General features: G+C 26.8%; 1 protein-coding gene across 1 annotated transcript in view; it reads right to left on the bottom strand.

The window, feature by feature from the left end:
* The window catches only part of LOC107440671 (tRNA-splicing ligase complex subunit FAM98B), a 28,565-nt gene extending 5,575 nt beyond the window's left edge, over positions 1-22,990 (bottom strand). Inside the window, exons 1-11 of the mRNA XM_087165632.1 lie at positions 22,805-22,990; positions 22,641-22,714; positions 19,456-19,604; positions 17,493-17,549; positions 15,948-16,025; positions 15,771-15,850; positions 13,426-13,533; positions 12,630-12,812; positions 9,522-9,621; positions 7,974-8,056; positions 1,885-1,984 (exon numbers count right to left, since the gene is read on the bottom strand). Of these exons, the coding sequence (XP_087021758.1) occupies positions 1,885-1,984; positions 7,974-8,056; positions 9,522-9,621; positions 12,630-12,812; positions 13,426-13,533; positions 15,771-15,850; positions 15,948-16,025; positions 17,493-17,549; positions 19,456-19,604; positions 22,641-22,678 (976 nt within the window). The 5' untranslated portion in view covers positions 22,679-22,714; positions 22,805-22,990. The remainder of the gene's footprint in view (positions 1-1,884; positions 1,985-7,973; positions 8,057-9,521; positions 9,622-12,629; positions 12,813-13,425; positions 13,534-15,770; positions 15,851-15,947; positions 16,026-17,492; positions 17,550-19,455; positions 19,605-22,640; positions 22,715-22,804) is intronic.
* Between the last annotated feature and the right edge of the window lie 535 nt (positions 22,991-23,525).

The raw sequence follows: 23,525 nt of genomic DNA, 5'->3' as shown, positions 1-23,525 counted from the left end.
AATTTGCATAATGTTATCACTCGCTTTTCGAAAACTGTTATTACATATTTTCATATATTTTTTTAAAATTTCAATACTTTTAATAAGTTATATGACACGTGAATAGGAAATCAAATAAACCAATTTTTTTCCCAAAAGAACATATAAATCAACAACCCTGGTGCTGTTGGTACACTAATCTAAAAGTGCCTACCATATTTTATGACTCTAGTAGCCAGTGACTACCGTTCGTAAATGCTAGTCTAGAGCTGCAACACAAGGGGATAGGCTGAACTTAATTATTAAAATTGATTAGTTCACATAAAATTGAAAATATTTTATTAAGCTACAATAATGAAATAAATGGTACTGTATTAAGTGTATTTGTACAATGATGAGAGTCGTATTTAGAATTAAAAGCTTCATTTCAGAAATAAAATTCCCTGACTCATCTAGATTTTACAGGGAAATTTCAACAAATTTTCAGATTACATTTTTAAAATACATGGCAATACCTCATAATGCAAAAAATAAATTGTCAGCTCTCTCTATATATAATTCTATATAAAATCATTGAGTTAATTGTATATTAATTGCATATTATTATAAAAAAATCTCGTTGTTAGTAATTTATAGAATTTTTACCAAGTGCAAATCCATTTCGGGCAAATCCCTGGCTAAAATTATGAGCAAAACAGGCAATTTATGTCTCTTTCTCTTTTCTATTTTATTTTTTTTACTTTAATAAATACTAATTTTCTAAAATTATTAATTGTCAACTTCTTTAAATTATCCAGCAAAATATTACCTAGCGCACATCCATTTTCGGGCCCATCCTTGGTACCTAACAAATAAAACGCACTTCAGTATGAACGCACTTTAATACAAAACCCCTCTATTTACCCTTTTACCTCAATTTGCGCTTTAGGTTTCATATTTTTCAATCTGGCAATCTTGTTACGAAAATATTTTAAATCATTCTTCAAAAATTTCCTGCTCATGTAAGTTCATTTGAATTCACTACTTGCTTTATAGATTTCGTTTCATGTTTTATTCTGCTTTTTCTTTACATTTCATTTTCTATTTTTACGTGATATTTTTACTTAATGCCTTCCATTTTATTTGTTGTAAATTTTTTTTGAGTGCTCCTCACACTATTGTATTGATATATTTTGCTTTAGTTATATTGATACAACATGAGAAAGCACTCCTTTTTGTAGATATAATCGTGTCAGCTGATGAAGAGATTAGATCTTTTATTTTCCGGATTTTTATTAATTTTGTTTTAATTTTTTTTGGATTTTTTCCCCCGGCTTCGTATTATTTTTATTATTCTTTCCCCTCTTTTTTCAATGCTCTGTAATTTTTTCCATGTTTTCTCTACATTTGGAACTTATATACATACCATAAGATATTGGAGTTCATATAACTCAGTTTGATTTTAAATCCAACTCAATTTATTACAAGAAGCAAAAAAATCCATCTCAGTGTTTTCAAAAGGAGTTTTGTTCACAATTATTTCAATTGTCAACAAAAACAACCAACGGTACCTACTTTATTTTATAATCAAACTGTATGTCAAAAAAACTAAACAAATTCTTGTAATAAAGAAATAGAAATAAACTTTCTCCTCCTTCATGAATAAAATGAATTTTTTTGCATTATTATCACAATATGGGCTAAAACATACATTGCATTTATACAACTTATTTTATATTTTATCAAATATTGCTACTATAATAAGTTTTATATCAAATGGATTACTGTAACTTACAGGAACTCATTTTTAAGGGAAAAAAATAATACTCTGCATTTCAAACAACATGCTAAACGTAGGAACTACGAATAGAGATAACATAAGCTATTAAAAAATTACAAAGAGGTGAAATGCAAAACAGTCTATACCTCCTCTCCCACTTCCTCCTCCTCCACCTGATCTTTTTGACCAATTAGGCATTTCTTTATATGGTGTTTGTTCCTTAGGACGACCTCCTCTATCAGGAACCTATGCAATGATATTTGAATTATCTGAATAATAATTAATATGATCATAATAATAATATAATTCATAATAATTCATACTATCTAAAATATTAAATAATAAAAAAATAAATAAAAGTTTAAAGTAACATGAATCAATCTAGTTATGGGTAATTTTCAAAATTAACAAATGGGTAATAATTAGAAAAGCTAAAATAATAGTTTAGAGGATTGTCAAACTTTCAGACACAATAGTAAATTGGACAATAAATATCACGATGTTTACCCTTTTGTTTAAAACCTATTTGTACAGAATCCTTCAATTAATAGCGTAGAAATTTCCTTTACACCAAAGGTTCTCAAGCTATGCACTACAAAGCACTTAGTGCTCTGCAAAAAATGTAGGATTTGCTTAAAATTAAAAAAAAAAAAAAAATGAAACATGCATTATTACACAATGAAGCAAAATAAGATAAAATATTTTAATAAGAAATGTGTATAAGAAAAAGAAAAAATAAGTATTGACTGTTTATCACCATTCAAATGAAATATTGACGATACCAGACAATACGATCGGAATTTCAACAAAACATAACCCAGTGTTACAAACAAGAGCACAATCACTCTTTTCATGAAACTTCTGTTCAACAAAACAATGTAAATTTTTTTAACATATGTAATACATTCAAAATAATAATAAAAAGATATCTGCCATAAATTTATTTTTAATATTTGCTTTTACTTCCTGCAATGGGAAACAAGTCTAAAAATAAAAATCTTAAAATGGTCAAATTCAATGTCTTGCAAGCTTAACCCTTTCGCGCCTAACGGGACACATACGTCTCAAGCAAATTTCAAAAAAATCTTTTGGGACAGGAAGGCTTCTCTGTCTAATGGGAGACTTTCCCACCAGTCCTGCCAATATTTTTGAAGGTATTTTCATTCACAGAACATAGATGGCACTACCGTACATAATGCAATTCTTGCATTTTTGAAGCGTTGTAGCAGCTCATTCCATACTGTACGAACGTAAATAGTTTCACTTTGGAAAATACCGGCTATTTTCGATTAAATTTTGATTGATCTATAAATCTAAGGCCAGAAAAGTTACTCACGAAGCGGATTACCTCTAATAAACTGATAAGTGGCAAAGTTTAACTTCCGTTTTTATTATAGGGACATATGTGTCCCTCTCGTCTTGGATATTGGGAACACACTATCCCAACAGTCCTATGTAATCATTGGTTTTCTTTACAAAATTACTCTTTGAAGACTACAGGGACACATATGTCCCAGTTGTCAGGACTGATGGGGCATATATGTCCAGGTCCTAAATCAGTGTTCAAAATCTTCCTAAAAAATATAACATCTTAATTTTAGCATTCTAGTGTGCTCTACTCATAGTTTATGCTACCAAAATTGTTCTATTGTAAAAAAAAAAAAAAAAAAAAAAAAACTCGCCGCAAAAGGGTTAAGAGCTCTCTATTCTCGCCATCTTGAATTCTAGATTAAATTTTTAATTTGTGTGAATATTTTTTGTACTTAGCAAACTTTTGATGACATAGTATTGTTAGACAGCACAATACCTATAAAAAATTATAAAATAAATAAAATCGCTTTATCAGATTAAGAGAAATAGCGCTTTATAATTTTTAGAGCTTCTATTAATTTTTTAAAGCAATAAGCTTAAAAGAAATGAAAAGTTGCTATTTACGGTTTTGAGTAAGTAGGAACTACACGTTTCTCAGTTTCCAGATTTCTTAAAATCTAATCTTATTGCAGTTTAAATTGAAGAAAAGCAATTTGGAAAATACAAAAATTTTACTTAACATTAAATGCATGAAAATAAAGATGTTTATCAAAATTTTAAAAACTAATAACTGTATACTATTTAAATATCTTTCAAAAATTGTGGATTGCAGAATTGTATTGGAATAATTTTGTGAGAAAAAATTAACAGAGAATCTATAATACTGCATGCTTTATATCTCAAATTCTGATTGGTGACAGTTTTATATTTTACGTGCATTGAAAGATAGTGCCAAATAGATAAAATATCCATCATCAGCTTATTTGTGAAAATTAAATAAAAAGAATTAAAAGCACATTTAGAATTTTCCCTCCCTTTTGAAAGTTGAGTTCGGGCGAGATAGGAAGAGCCTCTTAAGTGGTTGATTGATTCTACATCATTAATGCCATTCTGTAATTCAGTTTATTAATTACAGTATATAGAGACCAAATAGAATTCAATGCCATGTAGAATTTTAAGGGTTCTCCAAAAATGAAAAAGTTTGAGGACCTCTGATTTAAGCAAAGCTGAAAGATAAGAATATTAACAACACAATATGGTACAATAAGAGGAACTTAATTAAACTGTTAAACGTGGATCAATATCTTTAAAATATATTTAATAAAAAATAAAATAAAAAACAATTTAAAATTAGCTGGTACTAATCTTTCTGTCTTAAACTGTGCTAATCAAGATATTGTAGGGCACTTGTGAAAAAAGGGTAACCAGTTAAGAAAGATAATTGCTGCATTTTTTTATTATTTAAACCATTATAAATTTAGAATACAAAGTTTTACAGATATTATTTCAGTTTTTATAATGTATTGTAAAATGTTCAGTTTTTGAACTGTCTATATAATTATTTATTTCATAATTTTATTAATAACTGATAAATCTAAATCTTTAATCTTAGAAGGTATTAATTAGAGAGAAAAAATTAAATATTAGTAGATATTTTTTTTAATAATTAGCTAATTATTTTCAGAATTACAGATTTAGGACACTTATACCTTTGGTAGTTTTATGCAGGATATTCCATATACCATACTGTCCAAATTCTTAGCCTTGACCACTCACTTATACTCCTTTTTAAACAAAGACATTATAGTAATACAAATAACAAATATTACTCAATTTGCATAATTTAATTTATTAGTGTTTTTAAAATCTACAATTGTAGCTATCTTACAATCATAAGCACAGATAAATCTCTTATAACTTGTTTGACAGATAATGTAAAGTATTTTATGAGCAATTATAAAAAGGTACAAAAGTCGGATGTGGCTAACTGTACAAAGTTTAATGTTAAAAAAGTAGCATATTATGTCTTCGATAAAAATACTGCTTTCAACTTCATCGTTATATTTTATTCAAAATCATGAAAAATAATCAGTAGCAAATTTGGTCAAATGCTTGATTTATCAGCACAAATATGCTATGTAAAACTGAAGATACAGAACTTATAAAACAAATTTGTACTCAAGATAAAAAACTATGCAAGAATTTATATTTGATAAGAAATCAAAAGTAACAAATTGTGTAAGAACTTATACTTGATAACAAAACAAAAGTTCAAAAAATCCCGAAGAATTCATATTTGATAATGGAACAAATTGTAGAAACAAAATGAGATAAAAGGGAAGGTAGACTCGAGAACTTATTTAGGTTGTGGAACTCATATTTATTTTTAAAAAATGTGGACTCTCAGATATTCAGGGAATAATATTTCAAACAACTATTGGCTTTTAAAAACAGTGAATAGTTAAAAATGGAAAAATAAAAATACAACCTATTTTCTGTAATTAATTAACAGCAGATTAAAGAAAGAAACCACAAGACATTTGTTGTATTACATTATACATTTATTGGTGCTACTATAATGTCTTAAAAATATCTGGCTAACACAAGTATGAAATAAAAAACATATAACCATATCAAGAAAAAATAAAAGAACAAGACTAACGCAGAGCTATAAGCAATAAGCAGAGAGCAATACAAGACTAATTTTTAGAATTAGCTGATCAGTATTTGGAGAGTTATCTGTTAGGTTGAGAATAGTTTTTGTTTGTATTTAAGGTTTATACTTACCTAATAGGGGTATTTCAATTTATTTTTGCTTTGTTAATGTGAGATCGTGTTGTCAAATAAGTGCGTTTTTATAAAAAATAAAAAAAAATTTAAAAAATAGAAAACTGTTTCTTCAATATAGCTGTATTTGTTACACTACATAAAACATACAGAAATGGCCAAATAAACGTAAATTCAATTAATTGTAAGTAGCTCATATTGCATACTTAAAAAGCTCACTTAAAAGCATAAATGCACATTAAAAATATACGAATTTAAAAAATTTATTGACTTAAAAATAAAGTTGTTATCTTGAAAAATAATACAAATTCAGTTGTTGGCTATTACAAGTAGAACCAGGTAAGTGATCCAACGAAAAAATATGAGCTTTAAAATTTTGATGCTAACAAATACTTGTAGCTAGAGATAAAAATATATAAATATTAAACTCGCTTAAATATTAAAAAAACACTAAAAAAGAAACTTAAAAATATTAAAAATTCTTTTTTAATCTGAATTTTACTAAGTAAATAATTATTTTAAAACTAATACAAATGATTAAAAAAAAACTTCTATTTCCAATTATATTATTAAAAGTAAAAAAACAAAACAAATTTGTTGTAAAGTATTGCAATTAAATGCTTTTCATAAAAAAAACTTAGTGAATGAAACTAAAAAAAAATTATCTGTAATTATAAAGCATTCAAAAGCACATTCAAAAATGAATTACAGTTTAAAGATGTCTCATTCAAGGTGAATATTCCAAAAACTGGTAAATGCTCAAACTTTACTTACTATTCATAAACCATTTACTACTTATAAAACCATTGCTTAAACCATTTACTACTTATAACACCATTGCTTAAACTATTTACTTTAAATATTCATAAAGATGTTTAAATTTATGGTTTAATAATTTTTATTATTTACCAGTAGTGGTAATTTTTTCTACAACACAAGCTCAATTTTTATGCAAATTTACTGTTTTTGAGGCATTTGAGGGGGCTAAAAAGTTTTCAGCTATAATTTTAAAATTCAATAAGGATTTTGGAAATTTTTTAAAAATTTATTCCTTTTTGCAGAAAACAAAAAAAAAACTGCTTCATCAGAAAGATTAAAAGTGGAAGGAAAAAAATACTCCATTTTGGCTTTCTTCTTTTTTTAAATTGAGGCAGAATTTGATTTGAAGTATTACTGGTTTTTTTTAACGTAAATTTACATTGAAATAATAAATAACCAAAAATTTTATCTGAAAATTCATCCATTATTACATTAGTTTGCAAGATAATTTTGAGGGATTATTTCAATTCAAGATAACTAAATATTCATCTAATAGACTATAACCCTAACCATTTTTGTAAATTCATGATATTCCAGTTGTGCTTATACTTCCTTACTCATAATACTTTCATAACTAGTAAAATTAGTTATCCGAAGGTAATAAACACAACAGTGCACATGTTACTCTTTGAGCATTGCTATAATTATAAACTAACAGTCAAATAGTTAGTTCCATCAAAATAAATTTATTTTGAATATTGAAAAGCCTATAGAGTACACAACTAAAAGTGGAGAGAACATATGCAGAATTTGTACATCTAAGAAACGCATGAGGACTAAATATAAACAAGGCTATTTATGGAGAGCAACAAGGATAATTGTAGAGAGCACACTTTTAATATCTGCCAAGAGAGCAAACAAACCATAATTTTTACCTTATTTTTAATTGAAATAATAGAATTTTTTTTAAGTAGATGAAATAAAAAAATAGTTAAAAATAAATAAGGGTAATATAAATGTATACTTATTTTTAATTCCCAGGATATTAGACAAATGATTAGTTACAAATTAACACTGATTTACATACTTGATTTAGAAAATATAGATAAGATTTTAAATTCACTTTTATAAGAGACAAAAACACTTTTTTACTTTACTTCCTTTTTATTCAAGTTTCAGGCTTTTAGAAGCAATGGAATTAAAACCGACTTCTTTCTTAATTGTTTTTATTTTGCATTTTTATTAGTTGAATCTTGAACAATATTTCAATAGAATGTTTTACAAACATTTTGCAGCAATTTATGGACAAAAATCATAACAATTACACTCATCAAATACAAATGCATACATTAAAAATTTCAACTAAAAGTATACTTACAGCATTTATAAGAACTCTATTAACAGATGATTTAGTATTTTTCACAAGATTTGCGCTGCTTGTTTTTTCAATGATGAATATATCTAGGTTTATGAAAAGTAAATAAATCAAATGTATAGAAAAAAGGCTTTATGTTTGAATCATCATCAATACAATTAATGGTGTTTTGATAAGAAAATATGTCTAAATTTTTTAATAAGGCAGCATGTAGCAAAATTTTTTTTACTTATTAAAGTAAACTTCATACACCAATTTTATTTATTCTCTTCTCAATCACATTGATGTCTTAATAAATTTTATAACTAGACAGAGTGCAGCTTCTTAGTTTGACTCATTTAGTTGAATATCAAACACTGATTTTTATTATTTAAAAAATATATATATTTAAATTAAAATCAGCATACTTTAATGAAAGCTAGTTAAATAAGAAAAATCACACTTGAAAAATAGTGAGTAATACTTTTTTCATATTTGCTTTTCGGAATACTGTGCATTATTTAAATCCCTTTTTTTAATTATAGTGAAAACAAAGATAAATCTTACTCAACTCTCAGCAATCTAGCATTGTATCTGATAAAGATCGTTGATAAAGACCAAAAATCGTTGAGCTACTTTTGTAATTTTGTTGTCAAAATATATTGGAGAAAGCAACAAGGTCGTACCACAAATTCTATTGAAATTTAAAGCATCAGGCTGAATAATTAAGAATAAAAAATTAAAAAAAATAATTACTACACACATCCATGAAATTAAAAATTTATTTATCAATTATTTTGTTATTGTTAATGATCATCTATGAGTTTTAATCAAGTACAATTGTGTTATTTTTAGCACAAACTGATTGCATGATTTATAGTCACTTTTTTAAAATGCTTATTCAAACATTAAATCAGGCTTAACGAGTATCCAAGAAAGAATTTTATTAACTAAGAAAGAACTTTATTAACAAGAAGAGTAACTTTATTAACCTGTTAATGTGACACATATGGGTTATATGCAATCGCAAGAGCTGATGTTAGCAATGAGAATTTATCCTAATCTAAAACCCATGTTAAAAGGAGTTTTTTTATATTCCTTTTCTAATATAGTTGACCAATTAGTTAAGATACTTTCATATTCCAGAGTCTTCAATAAAAAAGAAAAGCCCAAATATTGTTTCCTTATCTTTTTTTCTCCTTTTGAAAGCAAGCATAAAAAATATACATATAAGCTCCCTTTAATTTCCTGTATGCTGTCTTATCTTGTGTTTACATAACTAATATTAGAGCCTTTCACTGTACAACTCAATTAATGTGCAGCTTCCTATAATTGGCGTCTATCTAATGAAATCGAGGCTACTGACACAGTGAACAGAAGCTACTTATACTGGAGGTACACTCAGCTCGAGTAGCAACTGAGAGTCACTGTACGAACACTGAACATTCTCGAATTACCCTTTTATAGGACTGATTGCCTTCTTTTGGAGCCTGGGCATACATTGAGAAACATTAATTAAGCATACCTACAGTAAACACAAAATCTGAATTACTATTTAGAAATTTTATTTACCTTCTCTAGCTGCTGCTAAATCAGATAATTTAACTGAAGGTTCTCTCTTTAATTTATTCCTTTTACGGACATAAGCACTCAAAATTTGTGATTCTTTTCCCTGAAAATTAAATATCGAAGAATGAAGAAAGACAGATGAAGGAAAATTAAAAATTGAAGTTAAACACAAAACATATTTTGAATGGGATTGCAAAACACTTAAAAAATGCACAAACAAACATCAAACTGCAATAAATAATGCATGATTTTTAAATTAATATAATAATAGGAAGTAAGACAGATATTTAAAAAAAAATTTGTCTACACAAAATATAACCTACTTTTACATACATATATATAAAAGTATTTAGCAATGTAATTTTTTAAATCAAAACTAAAATAATAAATAAAAAAAAATTAAAATTGTTTATAAAAATATTTTTCATTATTATTCACAATAAAACTTATTTACACACATTAGATTTATTGTATTTTCAGTATTTTTTTAGGACCGTTCAAGTTTGGAATTTGACTTCATCAAGATTACATTAAGACTCAATTTTCTTTCTTTTCGAACATAGCAAATCGTACATAACTTAAAAAAGATACCTCATCTGAAAAATACATATATAAAGCACGCAATAGAAAAATAGCACATTTAAAGCACAATAAAATTAAATAAAAATTTTATTTAATAAAAATAAAATATTTTACAGCATACTGAACATCTTTTAAGTTAATACAGTAGGGAACCGATTATCCGGAACGGTCGGGACCATCGCTATCCCGGGTAACTGATTTTTCCGGTTTTCTGAATCGCTACAAAAAGCCGTTTTTTTTATTGTTAAACCCAACTAAAAAAAAAAAAAAAAATTTGGAAATAATCTTAAAAATAAGAAAAAACGATGAAGTAATACACTAATGATTATTTCCAAAATGATGGTAAGGTAAACATCGTTAAAAAAAGGAAGAAAAGTCGTAAAATCTTATGAGGAAAAAAATTTTTTTTTAAAAAATGGCGAGAAAATTTATCGAATTTCGTTCCGGTTTTTTGGTTTTCCGATTTCCGGATAACAGGTTCTGTACTGTACTATTTGTAAAAGTTAAAATGTCTAATTTGTATCAGTTTCAGGCACTTAGGTTGCAGTATTATAGTAACTAATTAATAATTGAGACTTATACATTAAAATTCCACCATTTTAATACCAAAAATTGGTGCACGAATAATATACAGGAAAATACAGTTAAATTAAAGGGATAAAAAGTAATTTGTAATTTTTAAAGCCCAAAACAAAGTAAAAATGGAATATATATATATATATTTATAAAAAGTATTTAGGAAAAGTAATTTTTTTAAAATCAAAACTAAAATAATAAAGAAATTTCCTTTATAAATTTTTTTTTTATTATTATTCACGATAAAACTTATTTACATACATTAGATTTATTGTATCTTCAGTATTTTTCTAGGATCCCCAAAGTTTGGAATTAGACTCCATCAAGATTACATTAAGACTAAATTTTCTTTTTTTCCAAACATAGCAAATACTACACAACTTAAAAAATTTACCTCATCTGTAAAATATATATATAAAGCAAACAAATGAAAAATAGCACATTTAAAGCACAATAAAATTTTTGTTTAAAAATATTTTACAGCATACCGAAAATCTTTGTTAATACTATTTGTAAAAGTTAAAATGTCTCATTTGTATCAGTTTCAGGCACTTCAATTGCAGTATTATATTAATTGATTGACCTTATATTAAGTATTGACTGATTGAGACCTAAATATAAAAATTTCCCCTATTTAAAGCTAAAAATAGGTGCATGAATAATATATAAGAAAATACAGTTAATTTAAAGGGATAAAAAGTAATATGTAATTTTTAAAGCCCAAAACGAAGTAGGTAATAAATTAAAAGAAATCTATTTTTGAATAACACAAAGGGGGTTCTGGGTCCTTTGCTCACTGTCTCCTGGAATCACATGACCAAAAACTAACTTAATTCAATAATGTAAAAATTAGTTAGAATTTTTAAAAAAAAGGAAGATAAAGATGATTTTTATTTTTAGACATAAGATTATGTGACTGCTAAAAATTGTAATTTACTGCAATTAGTTTTTCTTTTGCATTTAAATGTCTGAAAAACTTTCAAGATAAACTAGTTAATTACTTCAAAACTATTTTTTTCCCGAACTTTTAGCAAATTGAAACACAGAGTTCATCTTAAGACATACAAAACATATGTAGTTGCAAAAAAAGAAAAAAACTCCTGCTAATAGTTATTTAAACTGAATTAAATGCCAATGAAAAAAGATTGACACAAAATAATTCAAAAATTAATGAACCCAAAAATAACATTTTCATATCAAAATGTTCCTTAAAATTTTCTCTAAAGGTGATAAAAATTCCATAGCCTTTAATTTAATAGTTTTAGAAACAGAAAAGTTAGTAACATTTAAAAATCATTATCAAAACTGTTTTTTTTTTCTCTCTCTCTTTTTTTTTAATACGAAGAAGAAGAAAAAAACAGTATTTTTCAAAACATATTTCATTCTTGAATTTCAAATAAAAAAAATTAAAAGTTTATTTATTTATCTATGATTACACAGATCGCAAAACTTTAAAAACATTATCGAATGGTTTCAATTATAAATGCTACATGACGCACAATAATCGGATTATACACACAATCAACATACATACTCTTGACTAGCAAACAGAATGCTTGCAACTTTGAAATAGTTGATCATAGTTACATAGTATTCAAATATACAAAAGAGATTACAAAATCTAAGCAAGTAGGGAATATCAGGATGCAGAAATTTTTTTTACATAAAAAATATTAATGCAGTAAGCCACAAAAGTTTAACACAGAGGGAATTCTTCTATAATTTTAAAAATATACACAATTATCTCAATGTAAATGTAATAAACAGATAAAATACGATCCAAAGTAAAAAATAAAAAATTTAAAAAAAGGTAATATCTAAAAAAATAAAATAGGAAGAAATAAAATTTGAATTTTACTTCCCTCAAATACTTTGATAATAAAATTGAAATACTTCCTTTACATTTTAAATATAAATAATTTAATTACAAATGACTGACAGTCAAAAGTATACCTTGCATCTATCACCCCATTTAAATGACTGAAGAGTAACATCTAAACGAGTTAACATCATTTCACGACGGATACTGTACTCTATAAACATATCTTGATAAAGCTGTGTGAGGTTTGACCAATTATCCTCAGTTAGAGGTTCTGCTAAAGCTGGAGGTAATACTACATCAAGTTGTGAAGAAATCTTAGAAATAAAATAGAAACAAAATACATTAATAAAGTAAATTAACTATCAAAATAGTTAAAAAGTTTTTTTTAAATTAAATTCTAGAAAGTAACGTAAAGCAATAGGTAGTAGTTTACTAATGGGATTATAAAGGTTAAGACTCTACAATTTCAAAATCAATGTCAGCATTTTGCATTGTCACCATTTCTCAGGCAGGCTGGACTTTACCGGGGATTGAACCCTTTTGTTTCACAATGAAGGTGCAGAGCCTTAAATATAATGTGGGGCTCTATACTAGAAAGTTGTGAAACAAAAAGATAAGCAGGTGGATAGTGAACATTGTTAAGAAAATGCACTTTCTCTTATTGTGACAGTTCTAGAAAATTTTATACTTCATAATTAGAACTTGGGTGGGTATAAAGGATTTAAAATTCCTTAAAAATAGTGAAAAATTATTTTTAAAAAAAACTCTCAAAATAAAAATAAAAATTGTTTTATAAATAAACAATAACATCAATCTGAAATATTATTTCTTTTGTAAATTTGCAAATGACATATAATCAAATTAAAATATTTTGCAATGAAAAACATGAAAATTCTATTCAACAGGACACACACATAAATGCTTTACCTTTTCTTCTATTTGTGATAACAATGTTAATGGTTCCTCAACACAGTCAACTTTGATGTCTAAAACTTCTAGGACATCATTCACAGATGAAATGATATCATTCTCTTCCTTAAAAAAAACAATGCAAAAGATGAAGCAGAAATGTTTTAATTTCAGTAACATGTTACAATGATAAACAACAGTAAGATTAAAAGGGTTTTTTTTCCTTCCCCTTCAAGCTTCTAATTACAAGTTCAGTTTTAAACAAGATTTGAATTTGTGAAGGGGGTAAATAATTACACATAGTTTATGCAAATCTTTTACATGTTTTTAAACATGATTAGAAGTTAACAATATAATGAAAAACTTTATTTAGGAAAGAAGAAAAAAAATCAGGACATTTTTTGGATTAGAATTCATGTACAGTACAGAACCCGTTATCCGGAAATCAGAAAACCGGAACAAAATTCGATAAATTTTTCCGCAATTTTTAAAAATTTTTTTTTTCTTTCCTCTTAAGATTTTAGGATTTTTCTTTCTTTTTTGAAAGATGTTTACCTTACCATCATTTTGGAAATAATTATTAGTGTATTACTTTATCATTTTTTCTTCTTAAGATTATTTCCAAATATTTATTTTTTTGTAGTTGGGTTTAACAATAAAAAAAACGGCTTTTTGTAGCGATTCAGAAAACCGGAAAAATCAGTTATCCGGAATAGCGATGGTCCCGATCGTTCCGGATAATCGGTTCCCTACTGTACTAGGCTACATTTGAGAAAAGAAAACAACAAAAATAATATAATTTGCTATACTTTAAAAATAAAGCAAAATTTTATCACCAAAGAATGATAAAATATACCTTTTTCTTAGAACATCAAGATTTAACAGTTTCCAGTTTAATTCCATTAATTGAGAATTGGACAACTCATAATAGTTAGAGACCAATATATGTAAAATTTTTATTGCATTAAAAAATAAATAATACCAGTTAGTAAACCAATCTCTTAAATAAATTTGTAATCAAGTACTAAACTAATCTACTAATCTATAGTACTTAGATAATTTCAAAGTAGGATTTCAATGATTTTGAGACGAAACACAGCGAATATGCTGTCGATCCTTTTTGCACAAAATTAATTTAGTGAATGATTCCCTCAATTCATTTAAAAATTCCATGATATGATCACAATTTTGCTGATTGGAATCAATTATTTTAAAAATCAAATGAAAGAAAAGAATCAATAATTGTGAAAGTATGTAACTCTACCTTTCAAAATTCGTTCTGGCAATTGCTGAAAATAATAAATAAGCATGTCATCCTTGAATTTATCACCATAAAATTTTGATATTATTATTGGGTTTTATTTTATTCATGAAGTGACTGAATTTCTAAAAAGCTTTTAAAAATGAACCCAGCAGGCAAGGCTTGATGCCTGATGCATGTTTATAATTAGCATACATTTCCTAAATTTTAAACTTTCGAACTTTGTGATTTTTACAAACATTATAAATTAAAATATGGTAGATTGAAACTTTAATCTAATTGTTCTAAAATCTGCATCTGTATTTATAAAAAGGATGAGATTTTATAAACATGCAAAAAAATTAGGAATATCAGGACAAAAAGCTAAAAATTCAAGGCAAAATATTTTTATCAGAGAAATTGGCAATATCAGGACAACTATGAACTCTGGGTTAGGGTAAGAGGTAAATACTTTAATTTAAAGTAAGATAAAAAATAAAACAATTAAAGCTTGAAAAAAATAGAGAAAAGTTAATTTACTTAAGTTTTAATTATAATTTATTATTAATATTAATTATTATTAATATTATTATTATGAAAAATGTCCAAAGCTATATTATATAGCTAAGTTCTAAGTTTTCAATAAAAGCTTTTTTTTGGCTTTTTTTTTTTTTAAATGTCAAACGTAAGTTAGAACAACTGCAATATATTGCAAAAAATGAATAAGCAATACAAACATAGTAGTTTGAACTCAAAATATATTGTTAACAATCAAGTCAGGATAAAAAAGAAACACTGTGTTCCTTTAAGTTACTTTAGAATTTATAGATGAAAAAAAAATTTTTTTTTTCATGCGTAATAGTTTGAATAAGCTTCTAGGAAGAAACAAATAAATTTCTACGTATCTTCAGAAAGAAATTTCTTAAATGTAAATTGCTTATTGCAATAAAAAACAAATTACTCATTACACTAACTTTCAACAATAAAGTTTTATCAATAAATTCCAGATTTTACAGAAACACTGTATTAAAAAAAATCTATTAAATTTAAAATTATATCAAAACAACTATTTTAATGATATAGAATAAAACTTTAAAATATCATATAATTAAAACAACTTTACCACTTCATTTTCAACTGTCTCATTACTTTTTGTTTTCCTTTGAATAACATGAGCAGCTTGTAGCTCAGTGCACAAGAAATCTGTAAACAATACAATAGGGTGATTAAAATTAAGAAATTCTTCATACATATTAATTACTTTGACTGGCAACTAAATGATGTCAAAAAAATTGAATACCTAATAAAACTTTTCTGCTATCAGAATCTTGTAGTCGGTCAGTGATATTACCACTTATTAATGATTTATAAGGACATTCTAAAAAACAAAAGATGTATAATAAGCCCTAAATAATAAAATGTAAACACAAAGTCATGGAATTAAGAGTCATCAGCTTCCTATTCAAGCTTTTTAGCTATTTAAAAAAATATATACTTACTAGAATGACAGAGAAAAAACAAACCAGTCAGTAAGAAAAAAATATGAAAAGTTCTTATCAATTTAAAATATATAATTTGAAATGGTATGAAAAGTTTGGAAATTTCGCATAATATAGCAAAAAAATAATGAAGGTTCTGCATACATCATTCATTTTCCAACGTTATAAGCAAATTAAATGCCGAAATTTTAAAGAATTAGCTTTAATATCCTTTCTAACTATTCTGTTTCAAATGTTCTGTAAAATATTCTGTTGTTGTAACTCAGTGTCATCTTATGTCTTACTTTATTCAGGGGTGATTGTGAGCTCAAGTCAAAATTGGGGAAAATTTCCTAGGTTAAAAAAAAAAAATTTTAAATTTAAAAATTAGAAAGAAATTTAAACAAGGTTTTTTTCCTTTTTCTCGATATTTCTTAGTTTACTTAAAATACTTTTAAAATTTTACACACATCTATAATAATCTGGATTGAGATAAAGATTTACAAATATGCATTTCTTTCTTGAGTTTATGATTATAACAACTATTTACTGATAAAAAATTAATATTAATCATGAATATAAGCTTATAAAGTATATCTCTGGCTCTCCTTTACAAACAAATAAAATAAACTCTGTTTTTAAGTTCCACCTTTGAAAATTTGATTTCCGGAAACTTCTGTGTTCAATGATTTTTTTAAACGTCTGAACCTTCGATCTCGGGAAACTTCTAAATCACTGTTAGCGAAAAGTCCGGAAATCCGGATTTTCCGGAGCACAATCAGCCCTGTTTATTAGAAAATGTGGCCGTTTTTTTTTTTTTAAATTAGTTTCTAATTTCAAATAATAATACTTTCATGCATCACATTTCGATTAACAAAATTATTTTGGAGCAAAGATTTAGAGTGATAAAAACATGCTCCTTATGCATTATCACATTATTAAAATGCAAAATGTTTCCTATATTGATTTATTATTTAAGATTTTCATTTCTCTCTCTTTTTTTTTTTTCAAAACTTTTGATCAAGAACTTCACTACACTTATGTTGACTTAACAAAAATAAACTCATTGTGAATAAAAAAATTCAATGATAAAAGAATCATATAAATATGGCGATTTATTAACTGGTATGGTGATTACAACTTTAGGAATTTTACAAACATTAAAAAAAACAACTTGTCAAAGTCAGCAGCTTCAATAAAAAAATATTTTAAAAATGTAAGTACTATGAAGAATAGAAATAATAGTACATGTAATGCATTTGAATCTCTTCGACAAATGTTTTGCAGTATTAAAAAGAGATATAAAGTAGTTCATTAGAAAAAGGATTAAGTAGAATTTCTGAAGAATAAATAAAAATTACACTTACGTAATTCTTTTAAGAATGAACTAACTTCCAAAAGAAATGAATTGCAATCTTCTAAATCTGAAAAAATTGAAGCAAATAAATTATTAGTTGTTATATACATTAAATACCTCACATCAAAAGTGTATAAATTAACCCCCAAAATTTTACAAAAATCAGTACAAGACACGGACATTTGCTGATCGTAAAATATTGATGCATTACAAAAAATTATATAGATAAGAGCAACAATTTACTCTTTTAAAAAAAATTTTTTTTAATATATTATATTCAATTTATTTTATTATTTTTTAATTTTCTTGCATCATATTTTCTTCGCGTAAATTTTTTTTTTTGTTTCTTTGAAACAATACTTTAAATTACACCTAGAAAAAATTATGAATAAGGGAATTTGAGATAATTCATTCAAGAATAGTTTTAAAAAATATAAAACAATGAAAACTTTTATAAAGATTGCAAAACATCATCTGTGTTGGTATCAATAAGACAAGCAGCGTCATCACACGGATTCTACTTCATCCTCGTCTACTGCATCCCACCAAAGAATTCAAAATTCCACACTTTTTAAAGATTTTAAAATATTATTTGAATTCACATTTTGCCTCACGTTCATTATCATTTGACATGTGACGTCTTTGAGAGTAGCACACACAAAGCATTTATTAATGCAGCTTTCAAAGAATGCCTCATAGCATCTTTATTTGAGTGTAAATGTATCATATCCAGGAGAACAATGTGAAATTAATGTCATCTCTAATCTGTTTTTATGTAATTTCTAAAATGTTTCCACTAATGTTTTAACCTAATCCTGAAGAAAACAAAGAATATTGGTTAAAATGCAAAACCAAAACTTCAAATATCACATATTGTCCCCCAAAAAAACTTGACTTTTAGCTTGTATTTACTATTTTTAAACTATAAAACACAAAGAAATATGTGAGAACAAGTATCTCATTTGTGTCAAATGACACAACGTTCTCAAAATAATAGCTCTCTTACAGAGGTAATCCCGCAGTGGACCGATTCCCAGTAGAATACCAAAGTCGAGCATTACTGACTGCCGTCAGTAAAAGGATGGGTGAACACTTTGATCAGCCTGCGTTGGGATCGACGGTGTTCAGCATTGGTCCTCCTTAAACGGTTCTACCGAAAAGTACTTGACTTCACTAACAGGTCATCGAGCTATCAAAGCAGGGGTGCCACCCCCTCTGCAGAGGATCTAAATTGTGATGGTATGTCTTCGGATCATCCTGAGAGATGTAGCCCATTGACGGGGTTATAAAGAATGCAAAAAATTTATCGATTCTGAGATTGCCTATTAAGCACCTATACCTATTCTTTTAACAAGCACTTTACGAGCTGAAGCTAGGTACTTAAGATGTTATAATTTTCTACAATAATATCCAATAATTTTTTTTTTTTTGTTTCAAGAAAAAAACTTTTTAACACACTGCAGTAGGTGCACCTAATTAAGCTGATAGCAGACACTTTTTAGCACAGCAGTAGTGCTCTATATTACAACCACATCAGCAGCTTACTCTTCTACTCAGATTATATACACATATATACATAGTTGCCAACTCTTCCGATTTTTTCGGAAGATTTTATTTTTAGATATAAAATGGTAGCAAAGTCTATGTTTCTCTATTTAAATATTGGCTTGATAAGTATAATTTAATATAATTTTAACTATATGTACATATATATTTTAAAAAGCTTACAAATTTTCAGAACTGCCTATGTACTTAAAAATCTGAAACAAGAAATAGTTTAAAGAGAGAGAAAATAAAAAATAATTAAAAAAAAAAAAAAAAAAAAATTTTTTTCATTGATTTTTAAAAGCTTTAGTTTTTTAGCAACAGATTTTTACAATGTTAGAATTTATTCAATTATTTTAAGTGTTGTTGCATAAAATTTGAATTAAAGAACATGTTTTCCAAATAATTAATATTAAGATGCAAATTACCTGTTATAGAATTGACACAGGATTCCAAACCTAAAAGAGTCTGTAATTCTTTTGAAAACCATTCCACAAGCTGAGTGAACTCAACTGATTTTGGTCCTGCTTCTATGATTGTACTTAATTTGGAGTCTTTCAAATCTTTTTTAGAATACCTACATATATATAAAAGCAATATAATTACCATAAAAATGGTAAGAAAAAAGCATTACAGATTTTGATACATGCACTTTGAATATCAGACCACAGAGGTCAAGGCCCAAAATTATTATTGTGAAGAACTGAAGATTGTATCTCAGGTTGCAGCTTGAAAATCACACAATTTCAAAATGATGAGTACCAGCTAGCTTAATGCATAGTCTGATATGCATTACTAATCAGTCTTATCCACTATGTGGTTGGTCTTAAAAAAACTGTTGAGTCTTAACATCAGGGGTCTGTTTAGGTTTTTCTGAGAGGTACCTATTTTGTGAAAATTTAGACATAATTTGTGAAAAATTAAAAATTATATTTTAAAATCCAACACAAAAATATGGATTTATCCTTTCTTAAGGAATACAAAAATAAAATTTTAAGAAAAAGTATTTTGTGAAACTACCGTTTTTCCTAAAATTAAATTTGCGAAACTACCGTTTTTCCTAAAGTTGAATTTGTGAAGGTACCGCTAAACGGTAGTAAATTCGGTCTGGACAGACCACTGAACATATATAACTAATTCAGCCAACAACTATCAGTAGCATGAGTGCTTCTTTTAATTATGAATTGTGAAATTTGGCACAACCTTGGAAGACTGTATAAGAAATCAATGGAATCTTGCACAGACTATGCTGCATTAAGCTGAAAACATAAAGAATTGTTAACCAAAGTATAACCCAATAAGAAACTAAGTATACAACTAATTAAATCATTTCCTGATTCTCAAACATCAAAATACTTTATTTATCAACTGATTTTAGCACAAGTAATAAAACTGATACAAAAATTTACTGAACTATTACTTAATCATTTGCAGGAAAAAAAAATTAAAGAATGACATTTTAAGACTAAAATAACAATTAGACTTAAGAAATAGAGAAAGTCAAATGTACCAAAAACTGTAGAGTAGATGCAATTTTTTTTTTTTGGTGTTTTCTAGTACATGTAACTCTTTAGTAAAAAAAAAAGAAATAAGTGTAGAATCAGATTTATCCTCTGGCCAGATTTACCTATTTTTTCGAGCTACCTGCAACACAATTCTCAAGAACTAATATCTTTGTGCAAGATACTTTTAATAATAACCATCATATATGTTATTAATTTAAAATAACAAAAGTGCTGTGTTTATAAAAAAAAATATTTATAATTTTTTAAATTAAACAAATAATAATTTTTTATTCTAATATTATGGGTGATATTCTCACATTTTGTTGCTTGTAAAAAAGCACCAATTATTTTTTTCTTTGCATTTTGTAAATAATCAGCACAATAAAAAAAAATTTGAAAATCATGAAATCCATAGTAGTAATTGCTGAAAAAAAAGATCGACGATTAAATCATGCGAATCGGACTCCTCAAATGCGAGTTTCCTTTCGAGATTAGGTTGTTGTAATAAATATCGTATAAAAATATTGGATTTAAGAACTATGGAAAAATCAATAGCAATAACAGCCAAAAACATTCAACAGCTTTTAAAGTGCAAAATTTGTCTTATTTAATGCAGAATTTTGTAATTTTGAAATATTTAAAATGTTCTAATTGATTTACATTATTTTAAATAAAGACCCACTTTCATATTATTTTAAATAAGGACCACATTACCACAACTAATTAAGCACCATTGTCAATAATATTTTGGTGAAAATAAATTAGGATACTTTAGGTATTCCATAAGCTTGTGTTGAATTTGAAAAGTTTTTCATGAGAAATGTTCAAAGATTTAAAACTTCTCTTAAATTTTTCTACATAATAAATGCATATATTAATGGCTCTTGACAAAAAATTAAATAATGTTTCGAATTAATCAACTTAAAGAAAATAATTAAAACAAAAGAATAAAATACTTCAGAAATATAGTCGAACCTCAAAATCACAAATATTGCTTTCTTTTTTGATATCATGAAAACATCAGAATTCCCGACAGATTTCCTATACAGGTAATACAAAAACCTTATTCGGAATAGATTGACCCTTGGTTTTAAAAAATATTTTTAATCACCAACGGAACTTTTTTATTTTCTTGAAATATTAGGCATTGATACCCTCGCATTGGTACCTGCACCAAAATAATCTGAAAGATTTGGCAACATGTGAGAAATACATCACAGAAGGCAGCCAACTTGAAGTCAACCACAACAAACTTTCACCACAATTTCAAACCACAACATTATTTTTTTTTCCTTAAATAAAAAACAGTTTGGTATATTCGCAATTTCAGTTGATGTGAACAGGTATCGATATAGAAATATCTCCTAAGTATAAGTATTTTTGATATATAAACAAACTGTAAAGCTCTTAAAGAGGATATTTTAGTATTATGATCTGTCACGCCAACTACAATAGCCAAGTTGCCAAATGGATTTTAAACTTGCAAAAGTTTGGTGTTAAAGAAAACATGTAGAGGCTTGCCAAGGGTAAGAGCGTGTGAAAATGACTGGGTGAGGTTTCACCCTCTATTTTTCGCTCCCGTGATATTCCCGGGCTGGAGTGTTCAATAGCAACGCGCCAATAAGAATAAATCTAATTAATTTCTTTTGCCAGGAAAACATTTTATTTCTCATTCTACACACCAGATGGCAGTACCAGGATATTTGAAAGATAATTGTAGATAGTTAATTCATTTTTAACTAGATGTCAGCACTAATCAAATGCGTGTATAAAAAAAATAGGCACTTTTATGACCGTTTTCTTGAAAATTAACCAATCGTTAAAGGACTAAAGTTATATTTATCCAGTTGGTACCCTGCTGTGAAGTTAATACTTTTTTTAGTTAGTCATGGGTCGCTTCCCACGGGAAACATGGACTTGGAGTTTGTTTAGGGCAGATCACGACACGGAAATCTTCTTTTAAAAATCAAACACAGTCATTAAGTTTACAGATTAAATTTCGGTATCGTTACCAGTTCAAGCCAGCTATTATCATAGATAATAAAACATTTTAATTGTCAAAATTATAATAACCAAACAAATACAACAAAATAGAATATAATATCTACCGAAGATCATCTAAAGAATCTAAGATATCAAACTCCATTTTTATTATCTTCTTAACAAAATATCACCTTAATTCCTGGAAAAATTGTGGGTAAAATTATTACGAATTTTTTCTTAAAAAAAACTAAAAACATACAAAATTTTAAATAAAAAGCAGTATTTTCACTTTCAAATGCATATAGAAAATGTAAATAAATATTTCATTGCATCATCATCAGAAAAAAGAAAACAGTTTTTTTCCAAGTTTCCAGTTGAAACGGTTTATTTGGTATTTCTCGTTTTCGATCATGAAGATTGGAAACTTCATTTATTTAGAGCTGCATGACTGAAACGCAAAAGTTTGAAACAGTTTAAAACATTTAAAGCACTATGCAATGGGAACGTTTTCCATCTATTATTTTTGTACATGTAAAGTCGAATTTGTTTTCAATTTATTTAATATATACTTTTAAGAAAGACACCGGTAGCGCTACAAACGAGGTAGGTACTTTATTTGCGTTGCACTGGAGCTGCACAATGGTAAATGCGACGGATCATCCCCGAGGATGATCCGAAGATATGACAACGCAATTTTGACCCTTTGCAGAGGGGACAGCTTCTCTGCTTTGGTAGCCCGATGACCTGCGAGGGAAGAGCAACAAATGAATCAAAAAAATAAAATACAAAGGAAATCAATCTTGCCAAAATAGTTCGGTCATTCATTGTGGTGTTAATAAAAAGAAGAGGTTTTGTTTTCACAGCATTTTTAACATGTATAATTAGAGACAAGGATCTGCTTAGTTTCTTCATTTAAAAAATAAGTAAATAATAATTTGAACTAAATATATATCTCTCCAAAAATTTACCTTTATTTTACTAAGCCAAAAGAATTTCTGTTTCAGTTAATA

Source organism: Parasteatoda tepidariorum, chromosome 6 (genome assembly GCF_982258835.1).
Source record: "Parasteatoda tepidariorum strain Cologne lab strain chromosome 6, Ptep-v5.0, whole genome shotgun sequence".
NCBI classification, from domain to species: Eukaryota; Metazoa; Arthropoda; class Arachnida; order Araneae; family Theridiidae; genus Parasteatoda; species Parasteatoda tepidariorum.
The sequence above is the reverse complement of the archived record's forward strand: the minus strand, read 5'-3'. Positions and strand labels throughout refer to the sequence as shown.